At 37.4% G+C, this 25,066-nt stretch overlaps 4 protein-coding genes and 1 pseudogene across 12 annotated transcripts in view; 2 read left to right on the top strand and 3 right to left on the bottom strand.

The window, feature by feature from the left end:
- Positions 1-1,849: 1,849 nt before the first annotated feature.
- On the bottom strand, positions 1,850-3,660 carry LOC147872808 (uncharacterized; annotated as a pseudogene).
- A 1,153-nt stretch (positions 3,661-4,813) lies between these two features.
- LOC147872807 (uncharacterized) lies at positions 4,814-6,411 on the bottom strand. The gene is made up of 2 exons (XM_087355431.1): positions 5,561-6,411; positions 4,814-5,121 (listed from the first exon to the last, which is right to left on the bottom strand). Exons 1-2 carry the CDS (start codon positions 6,303-6,305, stop codon positions 4,814-4,816), a joined length of 1,053 nt encoding a protein of 350 aa, XP_087211557.1. The 5' UTR covers positions 6,306-6,411.
- Positions 6,412-6,822: 411 nt separating this feature from the next.
- Positions 6,823-9,596, bottom strand: LOC147872806 (uncharacterized). Its single transcript, XM_087355430.1, has 2 exons — positions 7,570-9,596; positions 6,823-7,130 (listed from the first exon to the last, which is right to left on the bottom strand). The coding sequence occupies exons 1-2, from the start codon at positions 8,312-8,314 to the stop codon at positions 6,823-6,825; spliced, it is 1,053 nt and encodes a 350-aa protein (XP_087211556.1). The 5' UTR covers positions 8,315-9,596.
- A 1,252-nt stretch (positions 9,597-10,848) lies between these two features.
- Positions 10,849-21,021, top strand: LOC110831984 (amine oxidase [flavin-containing] A). 3 transcript variants are annotated; one of them, XM_022068578.2, is made up of 9 exons: positions 10,849-10,911; positions 13,200-13,450; positions 14,124-14,326; positions 14,849-15,051; positions 15,141-15,268; positions 16,356-16,476; positions 17,437-17,645; positions 18,249-18,461; positions 19,384-21,021. In XM_022068578.2, exons 1-9 carry the CDS (start codon positions 10,866-10,868, stop codon positions 19,588-19,590), a joined length of 1,581 nt encoding a protein of 526 aa, XP_021924270.2. In that variant the 5' UTR covers positions 10,849-10,865; the 3' UTR covers positions 19,591-21,021. The 3 variants fall into 3 exon arrangements, 2 of the variants coding, with proteins under 2 accessions (XP_021924270.2, XP_021924269.2); XR_002543765.2 differs by lacking the exon at positions 10,849-10,911 and adding an exon at positions 11,828-11,944 and having other exon boundaries at positions 18,325-18,461; positions 19,384-19,524; XM_022068577.2 differs by lacking the exon at positions 10,849-10,911 and adding an exon at positions 11,839-11,944.
- Positions 21,022-22,966: 1,945 nt separating this feature from the next.
- LOC110832008 (uncharacterized) overlaps positions 22,967-25,066 on the top strand; it is a 54,996-nt gene continuing 52,896 nt past the window's right edge. For 6 of the 7 annotated variants that reach the window (XM_022068629.2, XM_022068627.2, XM_022068628.2 and 3 more), the window contains exon 1: positions 22,967-23,426. The gene's annotated coding sequence lies outside the window, so the exon portion shown is untranslated. Of the gene's footprint in view, positions 23,427-24,081; positions 24,308-25,066 lie in introns of those variants that run through there. The other variant, XM_087355525.1, reaches the window with a different exon arrangement.

The following is a 25,066-nucleotide window of genomic DNA, read 5'->3' as shown; positions in this document are numbered from 1 at the left end:
TGTACCCTTCACCAAAAATGATTAGGATGATTTAATCAAGATGGATAAGATGGTTGCAGCATGTAGCATACTTGTGAGAAGTAAGAAATAAATAGAAGGATCATTTTAAGAAGAGTCATAAACAAATTGGGGTGTGAGGAGGTAGATTGGATTAGTGAGCTCATGTAAACATGGTAGTGATTTTTTAGGTTCTATAGAGTGACAGTTTGCTTCTCCATGGAGTTACTCAAATTGTGTAAATAAGAGGATTTACCCCTCAACCCTAAGAGATGGCATTTCACTTACTACCTCTACTACTATGCCATGATACTTAATTCATTCTGAGTGGAGTCAGTCACTTTAAGTCTTCTATAATTTTACATGTTTCAATGAATTAAAAAAAATTAGAAATACTCTTCAAACTTTCATAATCACAATTTTAAATAGTCTCTTAATACATAAATTTGGTGAAACTGAGAAATGAATATACCAAAGTTCAAGTATTTAAATTCAGTGCACTTCTCTTTTTATTATTTTAAAATCTGTTTTTACAGATTTGTAATTTTGTTTTAGCATTTATTATTACTGTTGCCTTGAATTGCCTTCCTCCACACATTTACTACACAGACAAACCACGGATATGCAGTATGAACTATTTCAGCAAAAAGTAGCCGAGTAAGATTTGAGGTTTTCATGGTGTGGGTCCAAAGTTTGCTGTTTCCTGGGTCGTAGAAAAGTGCTGCAATCTTTATAACATTTGATATTTTTGGATAGAATTAAATTCAATCAAATGTACTTGTTTATTTCATCACTGTCTTGTGTTGTATAATTAGTTCAATTCATAAGCATCATGGCACCATGTATTTCCATATTAATACACCTTAAATCTGTTTCTTGTGCTCTGGTTTTGTGAGGTCTTTCTTACATTTATTGCCCTGTTATCTAAATGCTTGAAGCAACTTAATGTTGAAAACATGAGTGGCATAAGAATTTAAGCTGCCTCACAGCACCATATTAAGTACCATGATGAAAAATGGGAGATGGAATAGATAAATTCAAAAAATAGTTTCATTCTGTTGTCTGTAATCCCTTGCAGTGTAAAGTATTATTGTGTATTTATCCAGTTATACAATAATTACTAAATTTTTGTTTTTAATATAATTAAGTCTGAGGATGAGACCACTTTACAGTTTTAAAAATGTATCAGTCCATCTTCCTTAATCATATCCTTTGTCTCTCCATTCTGTTGGATTGTAAGAGTATATTATTCAGGTACTTTGGAATAACTGGACATTTGTGACAGCTGTACCCATTAATTTGCCTTTGTGCATTTATCTCACGTATTTTTCAGTTCTTCTTTTGCATCACAACTCTGTTTAAAAATATAGATGTAATTTTAATATTGAAGTTACACAGTATAAATAAGATAGCCAGCCAGGTAGTTATAAAATATCAAATGAAGGGTGTGTGTGATTGAGTGGTTGCAATTATTTTTTGACCAACAGCTGAGTGGCAGCTCATGGTTAAGGTTTCATAAAGCGGTAGAAACTCAAAGAGTTTCTATGTAATGAAGCGCCGCGGTGGTCTAGCGGTTAGAACGCTGGCCTTGTAATCCTGGGGTCTCGGGTTCGATTCCCGGCGGTGCACGAATTTATAACTTGTGTTGAGCAAGGCCGTGGTCTAGGCAACACGGAGTTTTCCTCCGGGGCTTCCCCGGTTTCTCCGTGGTATCCCAACAATTACTCCATTCACACACAGAAGAAGGCAATGGCAAACCACTTGTGGATCATCTGCCAAGAACGTATATGAACAGGTCCCAGTCCGAGAAAAGGATGGAAGGATCCTGTTCATATGGACCTGTAGTCAGACAGAACAATAAATAAATAATAAAATAAATGTAATGAAGAAATCTGAGTATTGAAGTGTGTTAGCAAAGTTTGTTTTATCCTTGTAAGTAACATCCTGAATGTTTAACTTCAAGAAGACGTTCGAATGTTGATGATTTATTGATAATTGAGATGAGTACAGTTCGTGTGAAACACAATGTTGAATATATGTAGATAGAAATGAATGAGTAGACCAGCAGAGTTTCCCCCTGACGAGTAACGTGAAATGTCCAATGTGTCTTCGAAATTCACTGGTTATAAGCAAATCCCCGATATCACCCTTGTGACGTCAGTGACGGTTTTTTACATGCAAGCTGTAACGTGTCATCCCAAGGCGTGGTTCTAGATCAATTTAGAGGACACGATAAACCCCCTAGGAAAGCGACCCCTTGCCCCGTCAAAGTTCGGGCGTCCTGACCTCGGCAGGCCTTCTCTATCTGTGAATATAATTGGAATCTTTTTCAATTAACTTATCTGGAGCAGACACGATAATGTTTTCCTGTCGCCCCTGTCTACAACAGCTGGAAATGGAAAGTCTTGCTTTCTGTACAAGGTCTACAATATGACACTGCTACACTTTATTTAGTAACTTAATAACTCTACCTTATAATTAATTATATATGTGTTATATGTGGTTATTATGATTCCCCGTAATTAGATTATTCTACATAAGTATACAACACCTCCCCCTTTTCTAATAAAAAATAGTTAAGGACAGTCCATCTATGATCATTAATTTTTTCTTCTTCTAACGTTTATCTGTCGGCAATACTTTGCTTGCTACCCTCCTATCTTGAGGCGTAGAAGGTGTAGGGTTGGATAAAATAGTTATTAGCTCCGTTTCTTCTATGGCGTCCTGACTTCTAGTCACGTTCAACTGACCTGGAGGTACAGACACTCTCATTTGAGGTGTGAATTTTCGTAACTATCTTAGGTTTAAACAATATAGTGTGGCAAGGCCCCTCTCCATCAAACCACTTCTAAATCTTTGGCCCTCCGCACTTACAACAACATACATACATCAAAATACATACAATTACTCCAACTACACGCATTCCCACATAGATGAAATATGATAAAGATCTTGTTTTTTCGGAATGTTCCAACTTCCATTGCTGTTCTTCAATCATTGCTTCTACTTCTGATAATTTGTAGCTTGACAGTTTTAGCTCATCTGTATGGGTTATAATAGTTTTGGTTGGTGTATCTAAATTAATGTTATCTAATTTCAGTTTCTTACCTGTCTTCTCACAACGGTCATATTCCAAAGTTATGGGTGGGATTACGTCTTTATTAGTGAGATTCACTTCTCGGCTAGCATGTGATGAATTAAAACTTGAGATCCATAACCTGAACACGGTTTCAAGAATGTAAATTTGCCTAACCCGTTAATGGTTACATCTACAGGATCGTGGTCTGGACAAGTAATTGTCATGTGTTCGGCATATGGCGCTACATACAACCAAACGTTATCTCTTAATTGTGTCTACAATGTTTCCTTCAATTCAACTATTCTTTGAGAACAAGATTCTGGAATACCAGAACTGTATTGCAAAAGTCTTACTTCACAGTCTGCAACTGAATGTACTATTTGTACTGGGAAATTTTGCTTACACACACGAAGTTCTGAAGTCTCTAATCTTCACTGACCTATTTCAGTTTGGCTTAAACGAGTATAATATTGTCTCGTTTTGTCTATCAATACAAACTCCTTTTCAGGTTGAGTGAATGTGAACTTAGCGGTAGTTCCATTTATCCTACTGGGGAAAGGGTGCACATGATATACATCATAGTTTCAACATAAAGGCACCTTGGCTTCGTCCGGCCTTACCCCATCTCTCGTAATCACATGACCTAGGTAGACTACCTGTTCCCTCAAGAATTCGCACTTGTCCAAATGCAATTTTAAATTATGCTCCCTCAATTTGTCAAACACCTCTATTAGCCTATCATTATGCTCCTGTAAATCTCTACCATATACAATTATGTCATCTAGGTAAATCAGTGCCCGTACACCCTGTATACCACTCATTATATGATTAATCAATCTCTGAAACGTCGAAGGCGATCCCTTGAGCCCCATCAGCATTATTTTGTACTCAAAATGCCCCTTTTGTGTGGAAAATGCAGTTTTAGGCTGGTCGTCTGGATTAAGGGGAATTTGATAATACCCCACTGAGCAGTCCAGTGTCGAGAAGAATTTCGCCTGTCATAAAGAATCTAGCAAATCAGTTATCAATGGCAGTGGAAAACTATCCCCTATTGTAACCTCATTCAGATTTCGACAATCCACGACCATCCGCCATTTTTGTTTTCCTCAAACATCTATCTTTTTGGGTACCATAATTATAGGTGAATTCCACGGTGACATGCTGTGAGTTAAATCCCTTCAGACAGCATCTTATCGGTCTGTCTGTCTACCTCATCTTTGAAAACTTCAGGTATCCTGTACTGTCTGACATTTATTCCCCTAATCTTATGAATTGTGGGTGTCGGGATCGAATGCTGAATGGTCTGAGTACAAGACAGCTTGTCTCCCGGCAGGTAGAAAATGTCATTGTACCTAATGCATAAATTTAGAATTTCCTTCCTTTCCTCCCCATTATATGATTCAATCGAAGATGTTGACCCAATAATTTGGCTCTTTCTGATTCATAATTCTTACTGACAGTATACATTATCCTCAGGTTATCCGAGACACATTCGTATGGTTCTAACTGTACCTCCGGTGCTTGCATGATGACTTCCGTATCTAGTGTGTTGGCAATACAAATTACGCAACGACCGTCCACTGATTTCGTCAATGATTCTGACATGTAGACTCCTGGTACTAGTTCTTCCTTGGCCGCAATTCCCGTCAGACTCCCCTCATGTAATGTAGGTACTTCGACTATGGTCTCTGATCGTGGTGATAACTTAATATACATTTGTGCGTTCCCAGCACTGTTTTATAGCCTGTCATCAAAGTTCACCTTTAACATGCCCATATCTATAGTTCTAGTCTCAAAATCTATCTTAGCTCTCTTGGATTCCCAAAAATCTCGTCCCAAGACGGCGTCACACGGAATGGGAATACAATCACTGACCACCTGGAATTTGTGTGTTGTGTACATATCTTTCATCTCTAACTGTAACTCAATCGAACCCAGTGTCTGAAGGACAGCTGTTGAAATCCCTTGAATTCTCACCTTGTTCGTACTGTCATACCGCAGTCCCTGCTGTAGACTGGACTCCTTGATTATTGATATGTGCGCCCCTGTATCAATGGGTCAGAGGATTTTTCCTCTAGCCTCTGTGTCCAGACCGGCCCTGGGGCCCACCCAGCCTCCTTTACATTGGGTACCGGGGTACTTTCCCGGGGGTAAAGGCGGCCGGGGCGTGATGCTGACCACTCACCCCCATCTAGTGCCGAGGTCAAGGAAGAGAGGAGCTATACTTCCACTCCCCCCAAGCGCCTACATGGCGTATAGTGGGACAAACTTTACTTTACTTTACTTTGCCCCTGTATCAATAAGGAACACTAACCTAAGTTTCCTTCCATCTCTTACTTCAAAAGACACGGTGTCTAATGCACTTATGCTACTCTTACTGCATATGCTGCAACCCCTTAAACTCTCCGAGGCCCCGACTGGCTGCTTGCCTGACCTGGCTCGATATTCCACATTTCGGTTTCCAACCGCAATTACTTCTCTTACAATCAAGTGCAATGTGACCCATACTTCCGCAAGCGTAACACCTTACTACATTTCTTTTCTCAGGTTCTGCAATCACATGCGCCTTGTACCTGGGTCTCTGGTACCTCGGTCCTGAGTTACCGCTACTAAATCTCAGTTCATTCTCCGACCTATAAGCTCCTAGGCCTCTTTCTCTGGCGGACAACAATATACTCTCTTCTTCTAATGCTAATTCCACTGCACTAGACAATAAAAGCTGTTCACCCCTGCTCCTAACGATCGTCTGAATTCTGTCATTCGACAGTCCTTGGATGAAACAAGCTCTCGCCAAATAGTTGATCAGGCTAATGGCTCCCGCCAATTCACGTTCGTTGCACACCTTACTGGTAGCTAATCTCAATTCACTTTGCATCTGGTCTATTCTTGACCCCCAACTTGAAATTCTTTCATGTTTTTTTTGCCTGCTACTGAACATTTTACAAGCATAAAAATCTATCGTCCTCCGGGTTGCATAATTTTCTTCTAATATTGCTTTAACTTGACCCCAGGTGCCGGTTAAATCTCTCACGAGTAGCTTCGATCTCGCTTCTCCCGAAATCTTAGCCTTAATAAACTTCAACACTAACCAATGGTTTACTGGATCTACCAACTCAAAGGCGGCGTCAACATTATCAATAAATTCCTTCAGATTACTTTTGTCTCCTGAAAATGGTGCACCTATCAGCTTCATTGTCTCTGAAATGCTACAGTAATTTTGAAATGCCATTTCCCCCGTTCCTCCTACAGGCTCCTCACACTCAGAAATTATGCTATACTCCTATTCACCCTTACCCAGCAATATACAGCAGATCACTCGGGTTTACACTCTTACGTTAATGAAGGTAACGTAAACTGTTTTATTGTTTATTTGCAAATTTGTTTTTTCCTTTCCTCCCCATTATATGATTCAATCGAAGATGTTGACCCAATAATTTGGCTCTTTCTGATTCATAATTCTTACTGACAGTATACATTATCCTCAGGTTATCCGAGACACATTCGTATGGTTCTAACTGTACCTCCGGTGCTTGCATGATGACTTCCGTATCTAGTGTGTTGGCAATACAAATTACGCAACGACCGTCCACTGATTTCGTCAATGATTCTGACATGTAGACTCCTGGTACTAGTTCTTCCTTGGCCGCAATTCCCGTCAGACTCCCCTCATGTAATGTAGGTACTTCGACTATGGTCTCTGATCGTGGTGATAACTTAATATACATTTGTGCGTTCCCAGCACTGTTTTATAGCCTGTCATCAAAGTTCACCTTTAACATGCCCATATCTATAGTTCTAGTCTCAAAATCTATCTTAGCTCTCTTGGATTCCCAAAAATCTCGTCCCAAGACGGCGTCACACGGAATGGGAATACAATCACTGACCACCTGGAATTTGTGTGTTGTGTACATATCTTTCATCTCTAACTGTAACTCAATCGAACCCAGTGTCTGAAGGACAGCTGTTGAAATCCCTTGAATTCTCACCTTGTTCGTACTGTCATACCGCAGTCCCTGCTGTAGACTGGACTCCTTGATTATTGATATGTGCGCCCCTGTATCAATGGGTCAGAGGATTTTTCCTCTAGCCTCTGTGTCCAGACCGGCCCTGGGGCCCACCCAGCCTCCTTTACATTGGGTACCGGGGTACTTTCCCGGGGGTAAAGGCGGCCGGGGCGTGATGCTGACCACTCACCCCCATCTAGTGCCGAGGTCAAGGAAGAGAGGAGCTATACTTCCACTCCCCCCAAGCGCCTACATGGCGTATAGTGGGACAAACTTTACTTTACTTTACTTTGCCCCTGTATCAATAAGGAACACTAACCTAAGTTTCCTTCCATCTCTTACTTCAAAAGACACGGTGTCTAATGCACTTATGCTACTCTTACTGCATATGCTGCAACCCCTTAAACTCTCCGAGGCCCCGACTGGCTGCTTGCCTGACCTGGCTCGATATTCCACATTTCGGTTTCCAACCGCAATTACTTCTCTTACAATCAAGTGCAATGTGACCCATACTTCCGCAAGCGTAACACCTTACTACATTTCTTTTCTCAGGTTCTGCAATCACATGCGCCTTGTACCTGGGTCTCTGGTACCTCGGTCCTGAGTTACCGCTACTAAATCTCAGTTCATTCTCCGACCTATAAGCTCCTAGGCCTCTTTCTCTGGCGGACAACAATATACTCTCTTCTTCTAATGCTAATTCCACTGCACTAGACAATAAAAGCTGTTCACCCCTGCTCCTAACGATCGTCTGAATTCTGTCATTCGACAGTCCTTGGATGAAACAAGCTCTCGCCAAATAGTTGATCAGGCTAATGGCTCCCGCCAATTCACGTTCGTTGCACACCTTACTGGTAGCTAATCTCAATTCACTTTGCATCTGGTCTATTCTTGACCCCCAACTTGAAATTCTTTCATGTTTTTTTTGCCTGCTACTGAACATTTTACAAGCATAAAAATCTATCGTCCTCCGGGTTGCATAATTTTCTTCTAATATTGCTTTAACTTGACCCCAGGTGCCGGTTAAATCTCTCACGAGTAGCTTCGATCTCGCTTCTCCCGAAATCTTAGCCTTAATAAACTTCAACACTAACCAATGGTTTACTGGATCTACCAACTCAAAGGCGGCGTCAACATTATCAATAAATTCCTTCAGATTACTTTTGTCTCCTGAAAATGGTGCACCTATCAGCTTCATTGTCTCTGAAATGCTACAGTAATTTTGAAATGCCATTTCCCCCGTTCCTCCTACAGGCTCCTCACACTCAGAAATTATGCTATACTCCTATTCACCCTTACCCAGCAATATACAGCAGATCACTCGGGTTTACACTCTTACGTTAATGAAGGTAACGTAAACTGTTTTATTGTTTATTTGCAAATTTGTTTTTTCTATTAAAGTTACTTGCCCAACTAACATATATCGCAATTCACTGAAATTTTTAATAACTCCCCCTTAATTCAACAAACAGTTTGCGTTGGAAAAGGATTTGAGCTCAGCTTGTCCTTTTCTGGAAGTGCTTGGCTGTGAATAAATTCACAGGGGACCCCGAACTCTTCCTGGAAGAATGAAGATGGTGAAATGTGCGGTATCCTGGACCCTCAGCGGTGGTGATGGGCGGGATTCGGCACCCTCTGGCTTCTGACGACGAGCAGAGACGGAACTCTGAAGTCCTGCACCGGGTTTCGTAGTGGAGGCGGCGTCTCTCAGCGGCGGTTGTTGGCAGCCCTGAGGGAAGCACGGTTCTCGGTCCGTTCCACCTGATGAGTGGAGGTCTCCCTGAGCGACAAGGTCGCAAGAGAGGCGATCTTGCACTGTGGCAGCGTAGCAATTCACGCCAGCTATCAAAGTCTTCTTGTTCAAGCGTCGTCGGCAGTGTCTATCAGATTCTATCAGGACCGGTAGCTCGTCAGCTGAAGTCTTGTAGAATACTGTAGTCTTAGCAGTTCGTCAACTGTTGCCTCTGCTTTTAATTACTTGCTTGAAGTCTTCCGTCGACTGTGTGTATCCCACTTCTGACACCAAAAAATGTTTCTCCTCTGTTTTATCCCGGGGGATTGGCCAGTCCCGCAGGAATGCAATATTCCCGAGCGGCTAGGAACGATGGTCGGCGATGGTAGGTTCGGATACACACCTTAAGGTTAATGCCTAGTCTGGCAAGAAGACGTTCGAATGTTGATGATTTATTGATAATTGAGATGAGTACAGTTCGTGTGAAACACAATGTTGAATATATGTAGATAGAAATGAATGAGTAGACCAGCAGAGTTTCCCCCTGACGAGTAACGTGAAATGTCCAATGTGTCTTCGAAATTCACTGGTTATAAGCAAATCCCCGATATCACCCTTGTGACGTCAGTGACGGTTTTTTACATGCAAGCTGTAACGTGTCATCCCAAGGCGTGGTTCTAGATCCATTTAGAGAACACGATAAACCCCCTAGGAAAGCGACCCCTTGCCCCGTCAAAGTTCGGGCGTCCTGACCTCGGCAGGCCTTCTCTATCTGTGAATATAATTGGAATCTTTTTTAATTAACTTATCTGGAGCAGACACGATAATGTCTTCCTGTCGCCCCTGTCTACAACAGCTGGAAATGGAAAGTCTTGCTTTCTGTACAAAGTCTACAATATGACACTGCTACACTTTATTTAGTAACTTAATGATTCTACATTATAATTAATTATATATGTGGTTATTATGATTCCATGTAATTATATTATTATACATAAGTATACAACAATATCAGTGCAGGCATACACTTCTCAACTGTCCTTGTGTGGACATTGTTGTGAATATATATTTCTCTTGACCAAAAGAACTATATCGAAATCTTGTGAAAAATATCCCATTGACCAAAAAATAAGTTACTGGCAATACTCATCCTATAACCATTTTTTATCATATCAGAAATAATGGAATTGCAATCTCATGAATATATTTTGCCTGTCAGCCGGTATTTTGGTATTTACAGGCATAGTGACTCATTGCATTAAACAGTTTCCAAACAACGGACATAGATAGTTTTTACTCTGTGAATCTAGTTTATAGTCACTTATGATTCAGACCAGAGGCAGAGTACATTGATACTATTGGTACTATTGGAATAAGTTAATTGTATGTGTCTGCTGCATTCTTTTATTTGCGATGAACACTACATACTCTCTGAACTGGATTTATGATGGGTGGAAACTCTTATTGTTATAGTTATTGTTATAGCTGGACGACCGGGGTTCGATCCCCGACGGGGGCAGAGGATTTTTCCTCTAGCCTCTGCGTACAGACCGGCTCTGGGGCCCACCCAGCCTCCTCTACAATGGGTACCGGGGTCCTTTCCCGGGGGTAAAGTCGGCCTGGGCGTGATGCTGACCACTCACCCCCATCTAGTGCCGAGGTCAAGGAAGAGAGGAGCTATACCTCCATTCCCCCCAAACGCCTACATGGCGTATAGTGGGACAAACTTTACTTTACTTTACAGTATTTATATATGATATGTCCGTGACAAAGGTTTGTGGTTATCTAGCCTGTGATGAGGCTAGAGTTTTTGGTTAATAAACAAAATGATGTTGATGTTAGCAGCAAATCATTAAACTGAACAGGTAGTTCCATTTCTTGCCACACACTTCATTTGCCTAGGTTGGGATATGTAATACTTCTTCTTTCAGTAATGTTTGTGTATATGTCATTGTTGTTCTCAACTGGTGTGTTTCCATGAATATGTATATAAGCTGCACTTTAGTACAGTCAGACTTCAATACAGTTTTCCAGGAGAAGTAGCAACATCAACATGTCCAGTAAGGGAGCGGTGATAGTAATTGGAGCTGGACTTAGTGGTAAGGTTTTAGGGAAGTATATCCTGGAAGCTTTTCTGTTTGAAATATCTTGTTGGATGAAACATATAATTGTTAACCCAACATTAAACATAGAATGTATTTTAGCCAGACTGGGAGAATAGAATCATTAAAACATGTTGTTGTTTTAAGTTGCAGCTCATATTGTTTAAGATGAGTCCATAATAGATACAGGCAGGCATGTGATTTTGTCATTTCTAGTAAATTAGCAGTCAGAGTTATCCAGTAGCCATCCCCAATTCAGATGAAAATCATTAAACTCACATACTATTTAATGGCTATGTTTTGTGTGTGGTAGGTCTGTCAGACTTGTGTCTACTTCATGAGAGTTTTAAATTTTAGCGCAAGATGCAGAGTGACAGAAACCAATGTTGAACATTCATTTGAATTTTACAATTAATTAAAGCTGTGACCAAGGAATTGTTTTACTTAAATATTAAGTTCAAAATAATTTGTTCTAAAAAATCAGGCAGGATGGGGTTAAAATATATTCAATTATCATTAAGTACAGGTAGCCCTCGATTTGCGCCGATTCAGAATAACGCCGATTTTGAAACCAGAAAGTCAAAAAGTGAAGAAAAAAAATTTACTATTATTTATAACGTTTTACTATGTTTCTCATACTGCTTCATATACTAAATCGTAATTCTTACATCGCTAATTTTGAATAAAAATTATTAATACAGTCATCTCTGTAAATACGTATGTTTCGTTAAGGCGAATTTCCTCCAATGAGATCGATGAATCGGTAAAAGCTGTTTGTGAAATGCAAACTTTTTGCGTATGAGAGTCTACTGTTATGCAATTTCATTCCTGGCGCTTTAAACTTTCAAAGGACTAATTTAATATGTAAGACTTAATCTCTTCGGAAGTACCGGGGTTATTTTTACTATGCGATTTACTGTGGGTCGGCGTCTTACATGAATGCGACTATCGCATAACAGCAGAGATGACTGCACGCATCAGTCACATGAAAGAAACGCAGTCAATCGTGGGGGCCAACGAATTGCCAATTGTAAGTGTATAAAATATATTTTTTAAATTCCATTTATTTTATTTACGTTATTTCAGAGCTTTAAATGTAATGCCTTTATATTACTGATCAATGTTTGGGTGCTGGGAACGCATGTCATTGACTTCCTATTGATTTACATTATAAAAGAGTTTCAATTTACGCCGATTCCGATTACGCCGGTTCGTCCAGGACCACATCCCCGGCGTAAATTGATGGCTACCTGTATTAGTCTAATTTGCACACTATAATTTATTTTTTAATATTTCATTAAAAGTGTAACTGTCTGTAGTCTGTACTAAGAAAGCAGGGAAATTTTGTATATATTTTTTTCATTGGGCATTTTATATCGTATGTATAACCAACCAAAATAATTGACAAATTAAATGTCTGTAATGAGAGTGATTTGCTTGGGACAGTATAACCTTGGTGTTACCAGGACTGAGATCTCGTAATACAATTAAATAGATTGAGCATGCTTCCCTCTTTATCCCTTCCATTTCATTTACAACCACTTACAATATCTCAATCTGTGCTTCACAACCTCAGTAGTTGATACTGGACAAAAACTAAGTGATCTAACAGACCAAGTTTGAAGATGGCTGTCTTCTGGGTTGTTGCAAGGTATAGTCTGCTAGAAGTTTACGAAAGTTTCAGAGGTCCTTGCTGCCTCTATCATCCAGGCAATGAGTAAGCCACACACTTGGAAACAAGAGTTACAGGAGACTGACAGTCAAAGATGAGCCTTGGCCTAAGTGGTGAAGTCCTTCCTCCCTGTTCAAGTTGTTTGGATGTAACTCAATCTTGATGGCCTTCCTCATCATCCTGTCCATATATCTGGATTTGGTGGACAGGATAGTGGTGTCTTGAAGTTGAATACGTTGGCCCAGGTTGACTGTGTTTTTGGACATGACAGATTTATTTGGTTTCTCCAGCCAGATATAGTGCTGGAGCTCTTTGACTGGTCTCTTAAGAACGGCCGGTCTGCCCAATGTAGACTTTACCACACTTGCAAGGAACGCTGTATATAATACAATATACACAGTGATCATAAAAATATACATACAAATATTAATTTTTTTCAGAAGAAATATTACCTACCCAACTAAAATTACGGAAAATAATATATACTTTCCCATCAGTCATGAGTAACCAAAAAAGGGAATGTGGTTTTTCTTGGTATTTAAAGATGATTATGTTACATTAAAACTGAGTGAAACAGAAGAAAACATAAGTCATTAAACATGATGTGTATCAGGTTTAAGTGCTGCAAAACTGCTTCATGAGCATGGCGTGGAGCTGGTGGTGCTGGAAGCCAGTGACCGGGTGGGTGGTCGTACTCTGACACAAACACCATCAGAAAAGGCAGGAGACCCACATTATGGATGGGTTGACCTTGGAGCCTCTTATGTTGGTCCCACTCAAAATCATGTACTGCGATTGTGCAGGGAACTGGGCTGTGAGACATATCTTTGCCGAGATAACCATGACAGCATATATTTTAGCAAGGTAACTAATACAGAATATTATATGTTATGGTTTCTTAGTCACACAGGATCATTTTTATGAATCCAAGTAATATTTTAGTTTCTTATTTAAAACAGAATTGATACCAGCTTTGTTTCTAAATAAATGCTATATCCTGCAAATGTTGGTTCATCCCTTAAGTGCTGTGTGCTACACAATAAAGAAAAGGAAACTATAGCATTTTGAGTTATGCTATTTACCTTGCTGCACCTAAAACCAAATTTCAGGTATCAATTTTTGTGTATTTTTGTACAAAGCACATAAATTAATACATAATATAGTGTCTGTTCATGTTTTTGTTTCATCTGAAAACCATGCAGGAGATTGTGATAAAATTTATTACTTTGGGTGAGAAGTCCACACAAATTTTTCATGCAAATTTATTGGTGCAAAAATGGTAAATTCTGTAACCAATATTTCATGTGCTTCACATACAAATTTTTTTTTAAAGTTACAGACAGAATTTCTAGGCTGAAATAATGGAAATATTACTGCAACTTTAGTAGGAGAAAATGCATATAATAAATACTTTTGGTTGAAAGTAAACAAATACAACAGCTCGTTATAATTGGTAAACATTTGTATCAATGCAATCCACTAAATTACCTTTAAACATGTGTTTTAATTTATTCCTGTAAAAAACTGTTTATTTTAGGGAAAAAGATGTCGTTACTCAAATTCGTGGCCCACATTCTGGTGGAGTAGCCCATTAGCAGCATGGGATCTACATGCTACTATTCGTAAGTTAGATAACATGGCACTCCAGGTACCTGCTGATTATCCCTGGCAAGCTCCTCATGCTGTTCAATGGGATAATATCACAGTAAAGGAGTTTCTGAAGAAACATTGCTGGACTAGGTAAGCAGACATTCCTGAACAAATTTTCTGTGTGCAGTGAAATGACACGTATGAAAAGATGCAAATATATACTGTCTGTGCTGAAGTTAAATTTTATAATTCTATATGAAGCCATGTATCCAGGTGGGATATGTGAACCACGTGTCTAAATAGTTTCTGTGCTGTGTGACAGCTTGCAGAATTGTGCTTTTATTAACTAAATACCAAAATTTAATCAGGCTATGAGCATCTGAAGGAGAGATTTAATTCTGATATGATAAGATTTAACAAAGAAATGTGTATAAAATTATTATTAAAAGACATAAAAATGGATCTATAAACTTAGAGTGACACATGTCATTTAAACACTATTTTTAATAATTTTTACAATAAGATGAGTTTATATAAATTCCATAGCAGAGATAACATTTTCTATAAGCCATCTATAAATGTTTCACCAATTTCTTCACTTATGTTTTCTATTTTATTAATGACTGTATAGACTTTTGTCTGTTCATACTGACTGGTTTGCACTGTTAACAGGGATGCAAGAGAATTTCTTGAAGGTATGGCTGTTGCTAACAACACTGCTGAAGATCATGAGATGTCATTACTATTCTTTTTGTGGTATTTACATCAGGCACAAGGTGTGAACCATATTTGGCAGGCTAAGGGTGGTGCACAGGAACGTAAAATCATTGGTGGTTCTCAGCAGCTTAGCATCAAGATGGCAAAGAATCTTGGAGGTATATAGTTAATTTTCGTTCCTTGAGTGAGTAGAATAAAATATTTCCTCAGTTATGGCTGATTGAAAATTTTATGTTTCATTTTTCAGATCGAATTCATCTGAAAAAGGTAGTGGTACAAATAAGGCACATGAATGATGGTGTGGTGGTCAAAACACTGGATGGAACTGTTTTCAATGGCTCACATGTAATAATGGCTATTCCTCCACTTGCACATGTAAGTAACATTTACAGCAGTAATTTATTTATCTGAAAATCCAGAAGCTGTGGGTGCAAATTAAGTGGGTTCCCCCCAGTGCAGTGTGTTGTTAGGACTAAATCTGTCCATTAATATAGGAGACTGAATTTGTTCTCAATATTCTAGGAGCATAAACAAGTACATTGCTACCATTGGAGTTTCATTATGTAAACTGTAGATCATCTTGTATAGATTCATGTAAAGGTAAAGGTAAATATAAAGTTGTCTCTGATGCTTAACTAAGCACCATGTCAGACATACATATGGGGGAGTAGACATATAGCTTCATGCTTTATCTCAGCACTAGAAGTAGGTGAGTGATCAGCTTCAGCTTTCTGGAGGAATGTGGTTCTTCTCATTCCTTCTTTGCACATGATAGGACCTTTAAAACAGTCATGTATCAGAGCAATGAGATGGTCCACACAAATTCAGTACTGTTAGAAGAGAATTTACTACATTATAAGTGTATTTGATAAATATAGCAGATGTAATAAACGTAATCCTTTCAGAACCCCTGTACAGGGAAGTTACAACTTTTATTTAATCTGTATATTGATTTTACTCTCCTTTTCCTACAAACCATTTAAAAGACATTTGGTGGCTTGATACACAAATATACACACAGAGGTAAAAGCTAGGAGTGTCTATTCAACATTCTCCTGGTCACATGCACTTCTTTATTCATTTTCCCCTAAATGTATTAATTTTATTTCTGAGACCAACTTTATGATGCTGTGTAACCAAGAGCTTGTATTAGTTTCACATATTTTCCATTACTTTTGTCTGTTTGTCATTTAACAAATGGCACTTAAATTGTTTAATATTCAAAATGTTAAGTTTAATAATAATTAATTAATCATATTGACTTGTATGATTGCATAATACGCAGAATTAAACTAATATTTCTATGTAGGATTTGAGGTTTTCACGGCAGTGAGTCTGAAGATGGCTGTCTTCTGGGATGTTGTGCTGTGTAGTCTGGTAGAAGTTTACCATCGTTCCAGATGTCCTTGCTTCCTCCATCATCAAGGCATCGAATGACTTCATGTACTGCTCTTTCTTTCAGCTCAAAATACATTTTGATCCTCCACTGCCATCACTACGCCACGGACTAATTCAACGATGTCCTATGGGAATTGTTATCAAATGCACTGTATTCTACAAGAGAGAATTCTGGGTAGAAAAAGGTGAAAGGATTAACACACTTTAAAGCATTATGTTGAAACCATATTTCTATATATTCTTGAACTAATATGCATGCTGTTGTTTATGTGCTCATATGGTTTAATTTATTTTGAAACTCATTTTTCATAAATGATGAGGCTGTCAGATGATCACATTAATCTTACCAGAACATATCTAGTAAGTTACAAGTGACATCTAATATTTTGAGAAAAGAATATTCCTTTACTCTTACTTGAAGCTTAAAAATAGTTAATCCAGTCATGAAAATATTGCCTAACACACAATCTTTAATTGGCTGAAATTGTTCCTTCTTAAACCAGCACTGATTATTATTATTTTTTTTAAGTAACCAAAATGAGATTTCATCATTTGACTACCTACACATAAGTCCAGCGTGCTAGTCCACAGGACAAATTGCATGGTGTTGGAATGTAACATTAAATACCTGAATATGATGTTAATACATTTTTAGAACAGTAAGTGTGTGAGCTATTGTACTGATTTTTATTTTATTATTCATCAACCTACTGTTATCTAAATATGATCCACTTGTTTATATATCTGTTTGTTTTTTCATAATGTTTTCTACTGCACTTCTAGGCCAAATTAATATTTTAATATCATTGTGTATGCAGAAGAATGTAAGTTTGTGTCCAAAGAGAAAGGTCTTAAATAGTGACATGGATTTTAACCCCCAATTAATTTACATATTTAAATAACCATATGAATATGACTAACTGCAAAAGACAATGTCAAAGTCATGGTCTTCACTATCATGCTTAGTGTTAAGACAGCTGCAGTTAATGTTGGGAATTTTTATTACAATTCAGTCTTTATGAAAACTATAGCAACTGCAGTCCAGAATTATACTTTTTGGATAACAGAAATAGGCAGTAACATGAAACCTTTCCAACTTCTATGTGTTTTCTACACTTCTTCTATGTGTATTGTTATCTGTTTAGGATATAATGGATTTGTGTCCTGTATGGATGGAATTGAGGTTGTTGGTGATGTCCATGAGGACCAAAAACCAGGTATATCTCTCTATGGACTCATTTGCTTCATTTTTGGACAGCATGCCATCCAACTTAAAGACATGGAACAGTCTGCTCGCAGAGATGCCATCTGCCGTTCCCTTGCCAATTTTTATGACAGTCAAGAAGCTCTTGAGGTATGCTTGTTAACCAGTCAAATGTGGAAATATAAACTAAGAATAATGCGCTGTTAAAGAGAACTCATCTTTTACTCTTTAATGGCAACCGGAGGGTATCCATTGTTCTTGGCAGTGGCAACCCTGAGACAATTCAGTTGCCATTCTGTATATTATAATCTGGTGGCAGCCATATAGTAACATGGTTATTTATTGATTTTCATTCTTACTTTACTGCTGTTCACTCTTCTTATGTGTGAACATCATATTCAATGAGCTCTCTAAACTTTATTTGCCATCAAGGTGATGTTAAGATATTTAAATGTTGCCATTAAAGAACTTCCTGTTCAGTAAGTGTTAATTCTATATGATAATAACCATTTGTGAGGATTACTCACTAATTTATTTTAAAATTCAGATACCTTAATATATTTTGGGCTTTATCACCAAGTATTAAGCTGAGAGAAAATTGTCATTTATAAAAATTATAAGGATCTATAAGATACATATGTTATGGTTTATATTAACTTCCTGCTATTCCCCTGCCATAAAGTTCTTGTTTAAATAATGCAGGCTCTATTCTTGTTACTAATAAAGCATGTTTTATTGCATTGTTGGTTCCAGTCAGTATATTATGTGGATAAGTTGTGGTTAGAAGAACCATATATTGGTGGCTGTTACTCTAGCTACTGTTCACCAGGTGTCCTCACTAGATTTGGGCCAGCAATACGAGAACCAATTGGAAAAAGAATTTATCTTGCTGGTACTGAGACTGCATTAGAGTGGACTGGCTATATGAATGGAGCTATTGAGGCAGGAGAGAGAGCTGCTAGAGAAGTATGTAGCTTATTTTGATGATTTTATAGATTTTATCAGTTTTATTAATATCATTTTAAACAAAATAAATATTTTATTTATAAGTAATTTAGCCAAATTCAATGTATAATTTATAAGGTGTTGTATATAAATTCACAAAATGTTTGGATTCACAATGTATTTAACACCATTTCTGCAAAATAATTATGGTTCTACATGCCAATTTAATACCAAAAATGATTGTTTACTTTAGCTGGATTCTGAAATTTCTGTTCCCCAAGTATTTTGATTTTTTGCAGGAAATGACATTGCAGTTCTAGTTACTTTCACTCCATTGAAGACTTTGGCCCTGTCCTATGTAATTTAATGTGAAAACTAAGGAAAGTAAAGCCATCTCACTACATGCTATGTACATCTTTTGGGGGGAGTGGAGGTATAGCTCCTACTCTTTCTTAACCTTGGCATTAGATGGGGGTGAGTGGTCAACATTATGCCATGGACTCACTTAACCCCTGGGAAAGGACCACGGTACCCACTGGATATGATGCTGGGTGGGCCCCAGAGCTGGTCTGGACGCAGAGGCTAGAGGAAAAATCCTCTGCCCCCCGCCAGGAATCGAACCCCAGTCATCCAGCCCATAGCTAGTCACTATACTGACTGAGCTATCCCAGCTCCAAATTTAATGTGAAAGTCAAATAATAAAATATCTATTAACATTTTTTTTATTAAACACAATTGAAATATGCCATCTTTCACATTTTCAGTAGTAAATAGCTTAATGAAGTTTTATGTATGTACATAAAACATGCAAACATATTTTGCAGATTCTATAATATACTACTATCCTCTGTTATGACCATAATACCCAGAAAAAGTGGAATACCTTTCTATTTCATACCTGTTCATATCATAGTAATATTGATTTATGTTTCTCACTTGACAGGTACTGCATGCGCAAGGAAAAATCTCAAGGAGAGACATTTGGGTGAAAGAACCAGAATTCTCTGGAGTATCAGTAAAACCTCTGCAGCCATCATGGATGGAGACATGTCAACCCAACTTCGAAACAATCTTGACAGTTAGTGCCCTAATTGTTGGTCTGCTTGTAGCACTATTTGAATGGATACAAAGTACCATATACTCTAGATAAATTCTTTGAGTTTGGGTATGAATAATGGACACACATATTGTACTATATCTTCCAAACTCCACACTCCCTTTCACTATCAGTTAATGATATTGAAAAAGTGGATGTTAGTACTGATAGTTGTTGCACAAGTTTTGAACTTATAATCCTCAGAAATATTTTATATGCGTAATATTATATATAAAATATTTCTGAGGATTCCAAATTAAAAACTTGTGCAACAACTATCAGTACTAACATCCATTATATATACATATATATTTTAAAAGTAGTAAGATTTCTGATGAAATTTTCTGTTATACTTTTGCATGTGCAGTATCAAGATACTATGACAAAAATTCATTGTAACCAAAGCTAATAATGGCTCAAGAAACTGAAATTATATTTGATAGTTGACAATGAATTTTTGTCATAGTATCTTGATACTGCACATGCAAAAGTACACCAGAAAATCTCATCAGAAATCTTACTACTTAATACGGCATAGGTACTTCCTTCAGAAGAGACAAAACTTGTTAGACCCATTGTTCTGAAAACTATTGGACTGAACAACCAATGAAAGATCACACCAATATCCTAGATCTTGTGATTAGTCACTGTTTCATTTTCAGAGAGTTCTTTTCTTTTTTCAATCCCAGAGTACTTCAAGTGGAATTTATAGTATGCAGTCATTTCTTTATGTACTTTGATTTTATTCTTCGTCACCATTCTGCTGATGCCCATAGTCATTTATCAAAATTTATCAATATAGATAATCAGTATTTCTAAGTGAGATGTATTGTGTAAAATAAAATATGTAGTAGAGGATTATGAAATTTTAATGGCATAGAAAGTTTTCAAGAATTGCATGTCTTATGTATAAATCAAATTCAAGCCTCAAACTTTGCCACCATATATGCCAGAATTGGTAAATGGTTAACAAGAATATGCACAGTATGTTTTGACAGGTTGTTGGTGAATTGTAGCATAAGGGCAAGCATCCATGATAGTTGCCTAACAGAAAACTTGCAATATGGTGGGCTTCAGTATGCTAGTTCACTGCATTACATAACTTTAAAGTTGTCGGTGTGAAAGTTACAAGATGAACGAGACTCTAAATCAACATCCCCTATTCTCTGAATAAAAGAAATAGGTAAAACTTTTGTATTGGATGCCATGCCATTATATTTGACACAGTTTTCCTTGATAGAACCAATAAAATATAACCATGGTGGGCCAAAATATATCAGCACTAAAAACATTACTCTTTTTATGCTACAGGAGACTCATGAGTTATATCAAAATATTTTGTCATTATATGTATCAGTTATGTTCATTGTCATTATAGGTAAATATAGATGCTGTTTATTGATGTATTTTTAAAAGTATATGTAAAAAAATATGTTAACTTTTATTATGTGAGTAATGTGAGTAATAAATGCTGTTGCACTGACATTTTTCAGATGTGTGAAATAAATGTAACATATTGTCTTTAGGATCTATTGCATCCATTTGCAGTAAATACTGTTAATCTCATGTGATCTATAAGTCCAATGAACATGCAGTTTTGATGGAACTTTGTCAGGATAGGGAAGTATTGCAATTGAGAATTATAACTTAAACAATTAGTTTTGGACTGGAATCACATATTTATTTATATATTTAATAAAAAAGAACTAGCAATACAACCATATAGCACATTTCACTTAGCAGTAACCATACCAGTGTGGTAAACAATTTTGTCCTCCAATTAGAAAATAAGATTTAATAAAATATATTTTTAAGGCAAATTTTATGGGACAGGTAGTTAAAAAAGGAAGCATTTTACATTCTACAGTCTCTCACTCCCCCCCCCCCCAACCAATCATCATCATCATCAATATGATACAGAATATTTGTTTTCAACTTTTACTGATTTACAGTCAGTAAAATAGAAATGTGTTTATTAGCAATCATCTCTCAAGTTTGTACAATATAAATAACAGTCTATAAGTCTAATTATTACTAGTATATGAAAATGTGTTTACTTACAATATAAACATGACTTCAGTTATATGGTGCTGAAAGTTGATTAGACATTATAGTCAGACACATCAAACATTTCTAGTTCAAAATGATATACAAAGGCATACACACACTTACATACATGCATAGGTTAACAATTCAATTCAATTTAATTATTATTCATCCTTTTTAGTCATACTTTTGTCATAGGATACATCTTTTAGATATATGGCTCACAAGTTCAATCAATTTTACCACAATACAAAGAACACACCTACTAAAACATCACATTAACATTCATATTATTACATTCTACTAATTAATATGAGATGATTTATCTACGGGAAAATGTATGTTGTAATATGTAGGATTTCAACCCTTTTTAAATTTCTCACTTTTTCCACTTCCACTCTCTGAATATAAACCATAACATCTGAATGGATGTTAGCATTTTAGAAAATAAGTTTGGTTAAGAAGTAAATTTGTCTGTACTAAATTAAATTTTAAAGGACCTTCTCATGTAGCCGGGAAGAGTAACTTAGCTACCAGCAGATCGCATCGCTACACCTATTGTTCTTCTTTTTCCGGTTTAACAATATTTGTACATTTTCCGGGTCCCCAACTTTTTCAGTTAGCTTGATCTATGGACATTCGGTAGGACTCCTTGGACGAGGGATCGGCCCGTCGCAAGGCCTCTACCTGTACACAGGACAGCATAACACAAAAACATCCATGGCTTGAGTGGGATTCGAACCCACGGTCCCTCCTCCCAAGCGGCACAAAACCCACGCCCCATACCAGGCGGCCACTGCGGACCCCACTACACCTATCAATATAATTTCATCTTTTCACTCCAGAGTGCACGATAATTCACTATGGGCTGAAAGAACTTGTCATTGCTATGCGATTGTTTTTTACGTTCGATATTATTGGCGCAAGTTTCAGTTTTAATATTCGTTGTGTATTAAGCGAAAACTTCAAATTTCTTATGATACGTGGCTTCCTTGTTATTATTATCGTTTATTACTATGTTTCTTACAAATTTTAAATTAATAAAGAAGCTACAAAGGCAACTCGAACTTTGTAAACACAAATTGTCAATCTTTCTGTTAGCAGTCCTATTCGATGAAGAATACATAACCTTCACCTACCAGATCTGTGAACACATTGCCGGGAAACAGTAATTTTGGAATCCATGGAGTTTCGTAATGTAAGTAAACTACTAATAGTTAATAAAATCAGATAGCTGTCTATGATAGCTATGTAAATATCAGTGACTGAGAACACCAATGACAAATGGTTTGCTGCATGTATTCAAGTTGACTATGTGCAGGGTATGGAAAGTTGTAGATCTGCTTTCACTGAGACGGTGGGTCGTGATTCTGCGTTGCTGCTTGTTTAACGAGCTAGTGGGCTGCCTCTATCCGACTTGCGCTTGAGAGCAGCTTCGGTTGCCCGGGGAACGAATAGTCACAGTCGCGCCGCCATTGTTCGTAACATCATCATTTCGTGTGGTCCTGACTACAAGCCCCTGCCGCCGTATCGGCAAGGCTAGAACCCCGCAAAAGCTCGCAGCGACATCAACACACGTGTGTTTTAAAAATAGCGTTACATCATTGTGTGACTTCACGAATGTAAAATGCTACAAATGTCAGTGAGAACAGATATGTTTTCATTAATCGTGGTTTATGTATGCAGGTACATATTTCGGGGAAAAGTTCTACGTTATGACTTATTGTATCGTGAAGAGCAAAACGAATGATATGTATGATGTCATTCGGTAATATTCGTAGGTGTAACCAGTGGGATTTATAGCAGTTATTGATCATTTGATAAATATTCTGTGGTGCTGAAAAGTAAGTACTTTGGACACTGAATTCACATTATTATTACCATTGTTTTTGTCAATATTATGTGTTATTATTGCTGTCACTATTACTATCGATATCATTAGTGCTGATATATTAATCAACGAGATTAAACCTTCCCACCATAGGAATTTTTACCCAGTCATATATCTTTAGATAAGGCATTAGTAGGATGTAATGGATCAGGAAAAATGCTAGGACAGTGCAGGCAGAGCACAACGGAACAAGGTTTGCCACCTTCTTATCGACTGGTAAAGTTACAACTGGATCAATGTTTCTAAATCGCTCGTGTGGTTTGTTGTAGTGTAGTACGGGATGGAGGCCAGATTGGTGTGACGGGGGACGAAAGAAGGACGTGTTTTGGCAGACCCACAAACACATTGTGGGATATGTAATTATCATTAAACAGGCGTAGAAGATCGAAATAAGGATTCAGAAGCACAATGTGGCCCGTAATCAGAGGGAAAGGGACCAGTTGAGCAAGGAGTAGATATTAATCTTAAAACTTTGCATACCGTGTAGTGTATTAGAATATAAAATAAGTAAACAAACAACTATGAATTAAATGAATTAATTTCCTTGATGCCACTGATGATGACCTTTTGAGGTTGAAACGCGTATGGCACTAGTGTCTTTTTATAGTGTTAATAGTTGTTTGTTTACTTATTTTATAGAGTAGATATTAAATTTGTCAGAAACAATTAGCCAGATTGGTGTGACGGGGGACGAAAGAAGGACGTGTTTTGGCAGACCCACAAACACATTGTGGGATATGTAATTATCATTAAACAGGCGTAGAAGATCGAAATAAGGATTCAGAAGCACAATGTGGCCCGTAATCAGAGGGAAAGGGACCAGTTGAGCAAGGAGTAGATATTAATCTTAAAACTTTGCATACCGTGTAGTGTATTAGAATATAAAATAAGTAAACAAACAACTATGAATTAAATGAATTAATTTCCTTGATGCCACTGATGATGACCTTTTGAGGTTGAAACGCGTATGGCACTAGTGTCTTTTTATAGTGTTAATAGTTGTTTGTTTACTTATTTTATAGAGTAGATATTAAATTTGTCAGAAACAATTAGTAGGAAATACACGAACAACAAAATTAGTGGTATTGTAATTAAACTCGTCATAATTTCGATGCTTGTACACAACTTATAAAAAATTCTGTAAGGGATGGCAAGCGGTTCTGGCCAATTTTAGGCGGGTCCTGTTGTTCCAGTTTTAATCTGTAAAGTAAGAAACGACGAAAATCTGAGGTGCGAACCGATGGCCGTCTGATGTTAACAATTAAAGTTATTAATTTCAATAATTATGAAATTGTCTCTGATATATAATTTGTTTGTAGGAAATGGGTTTAGATGCTACCTTCAAAGTAAACCCTGGTTTTCATGCTTTATAAGAACATTGCGCTAGTGTGTATATAATTACTGTAAAACACGAAATTACATATCCATCAAAACATGTTCCAGTATATTTTTCCTTTAGTTTATTAAAGTATGGAAGGAGAACTAAAACCAAGTAGGACGTTGGCGTTTTGATTTTGTAGCCACTTTTTTTTTAACTGTGCCGGTACGAATGAACTCGAATTTATAAGTGGGGTATTTAAAAGAACAAAATTA

The sequence above is a fragment of the Zootermopsis nevadensis genome, unplaced genomic scaffold (genome assembly GCF_977971745.1).
Source record: "Zootermopsis nevadensis isolate Lab colony 2312 unplaced genomic scaffold, Znev_1.0 Znev_ptg000024l, whole genome shotgun sequence".
NCBI classification, from domain to species: Eukaryota; Metazoa; Arthropoda; class Insecta; order Blattodea; family Termopsidae; genus Zootermopsis; species Zootermopsis nevadensis.
The sequence above is the reverse complement of the archived record's forward strand: the minus strand, read 5'-3'. Positions and strand labels throughout refer to the sequence as shown.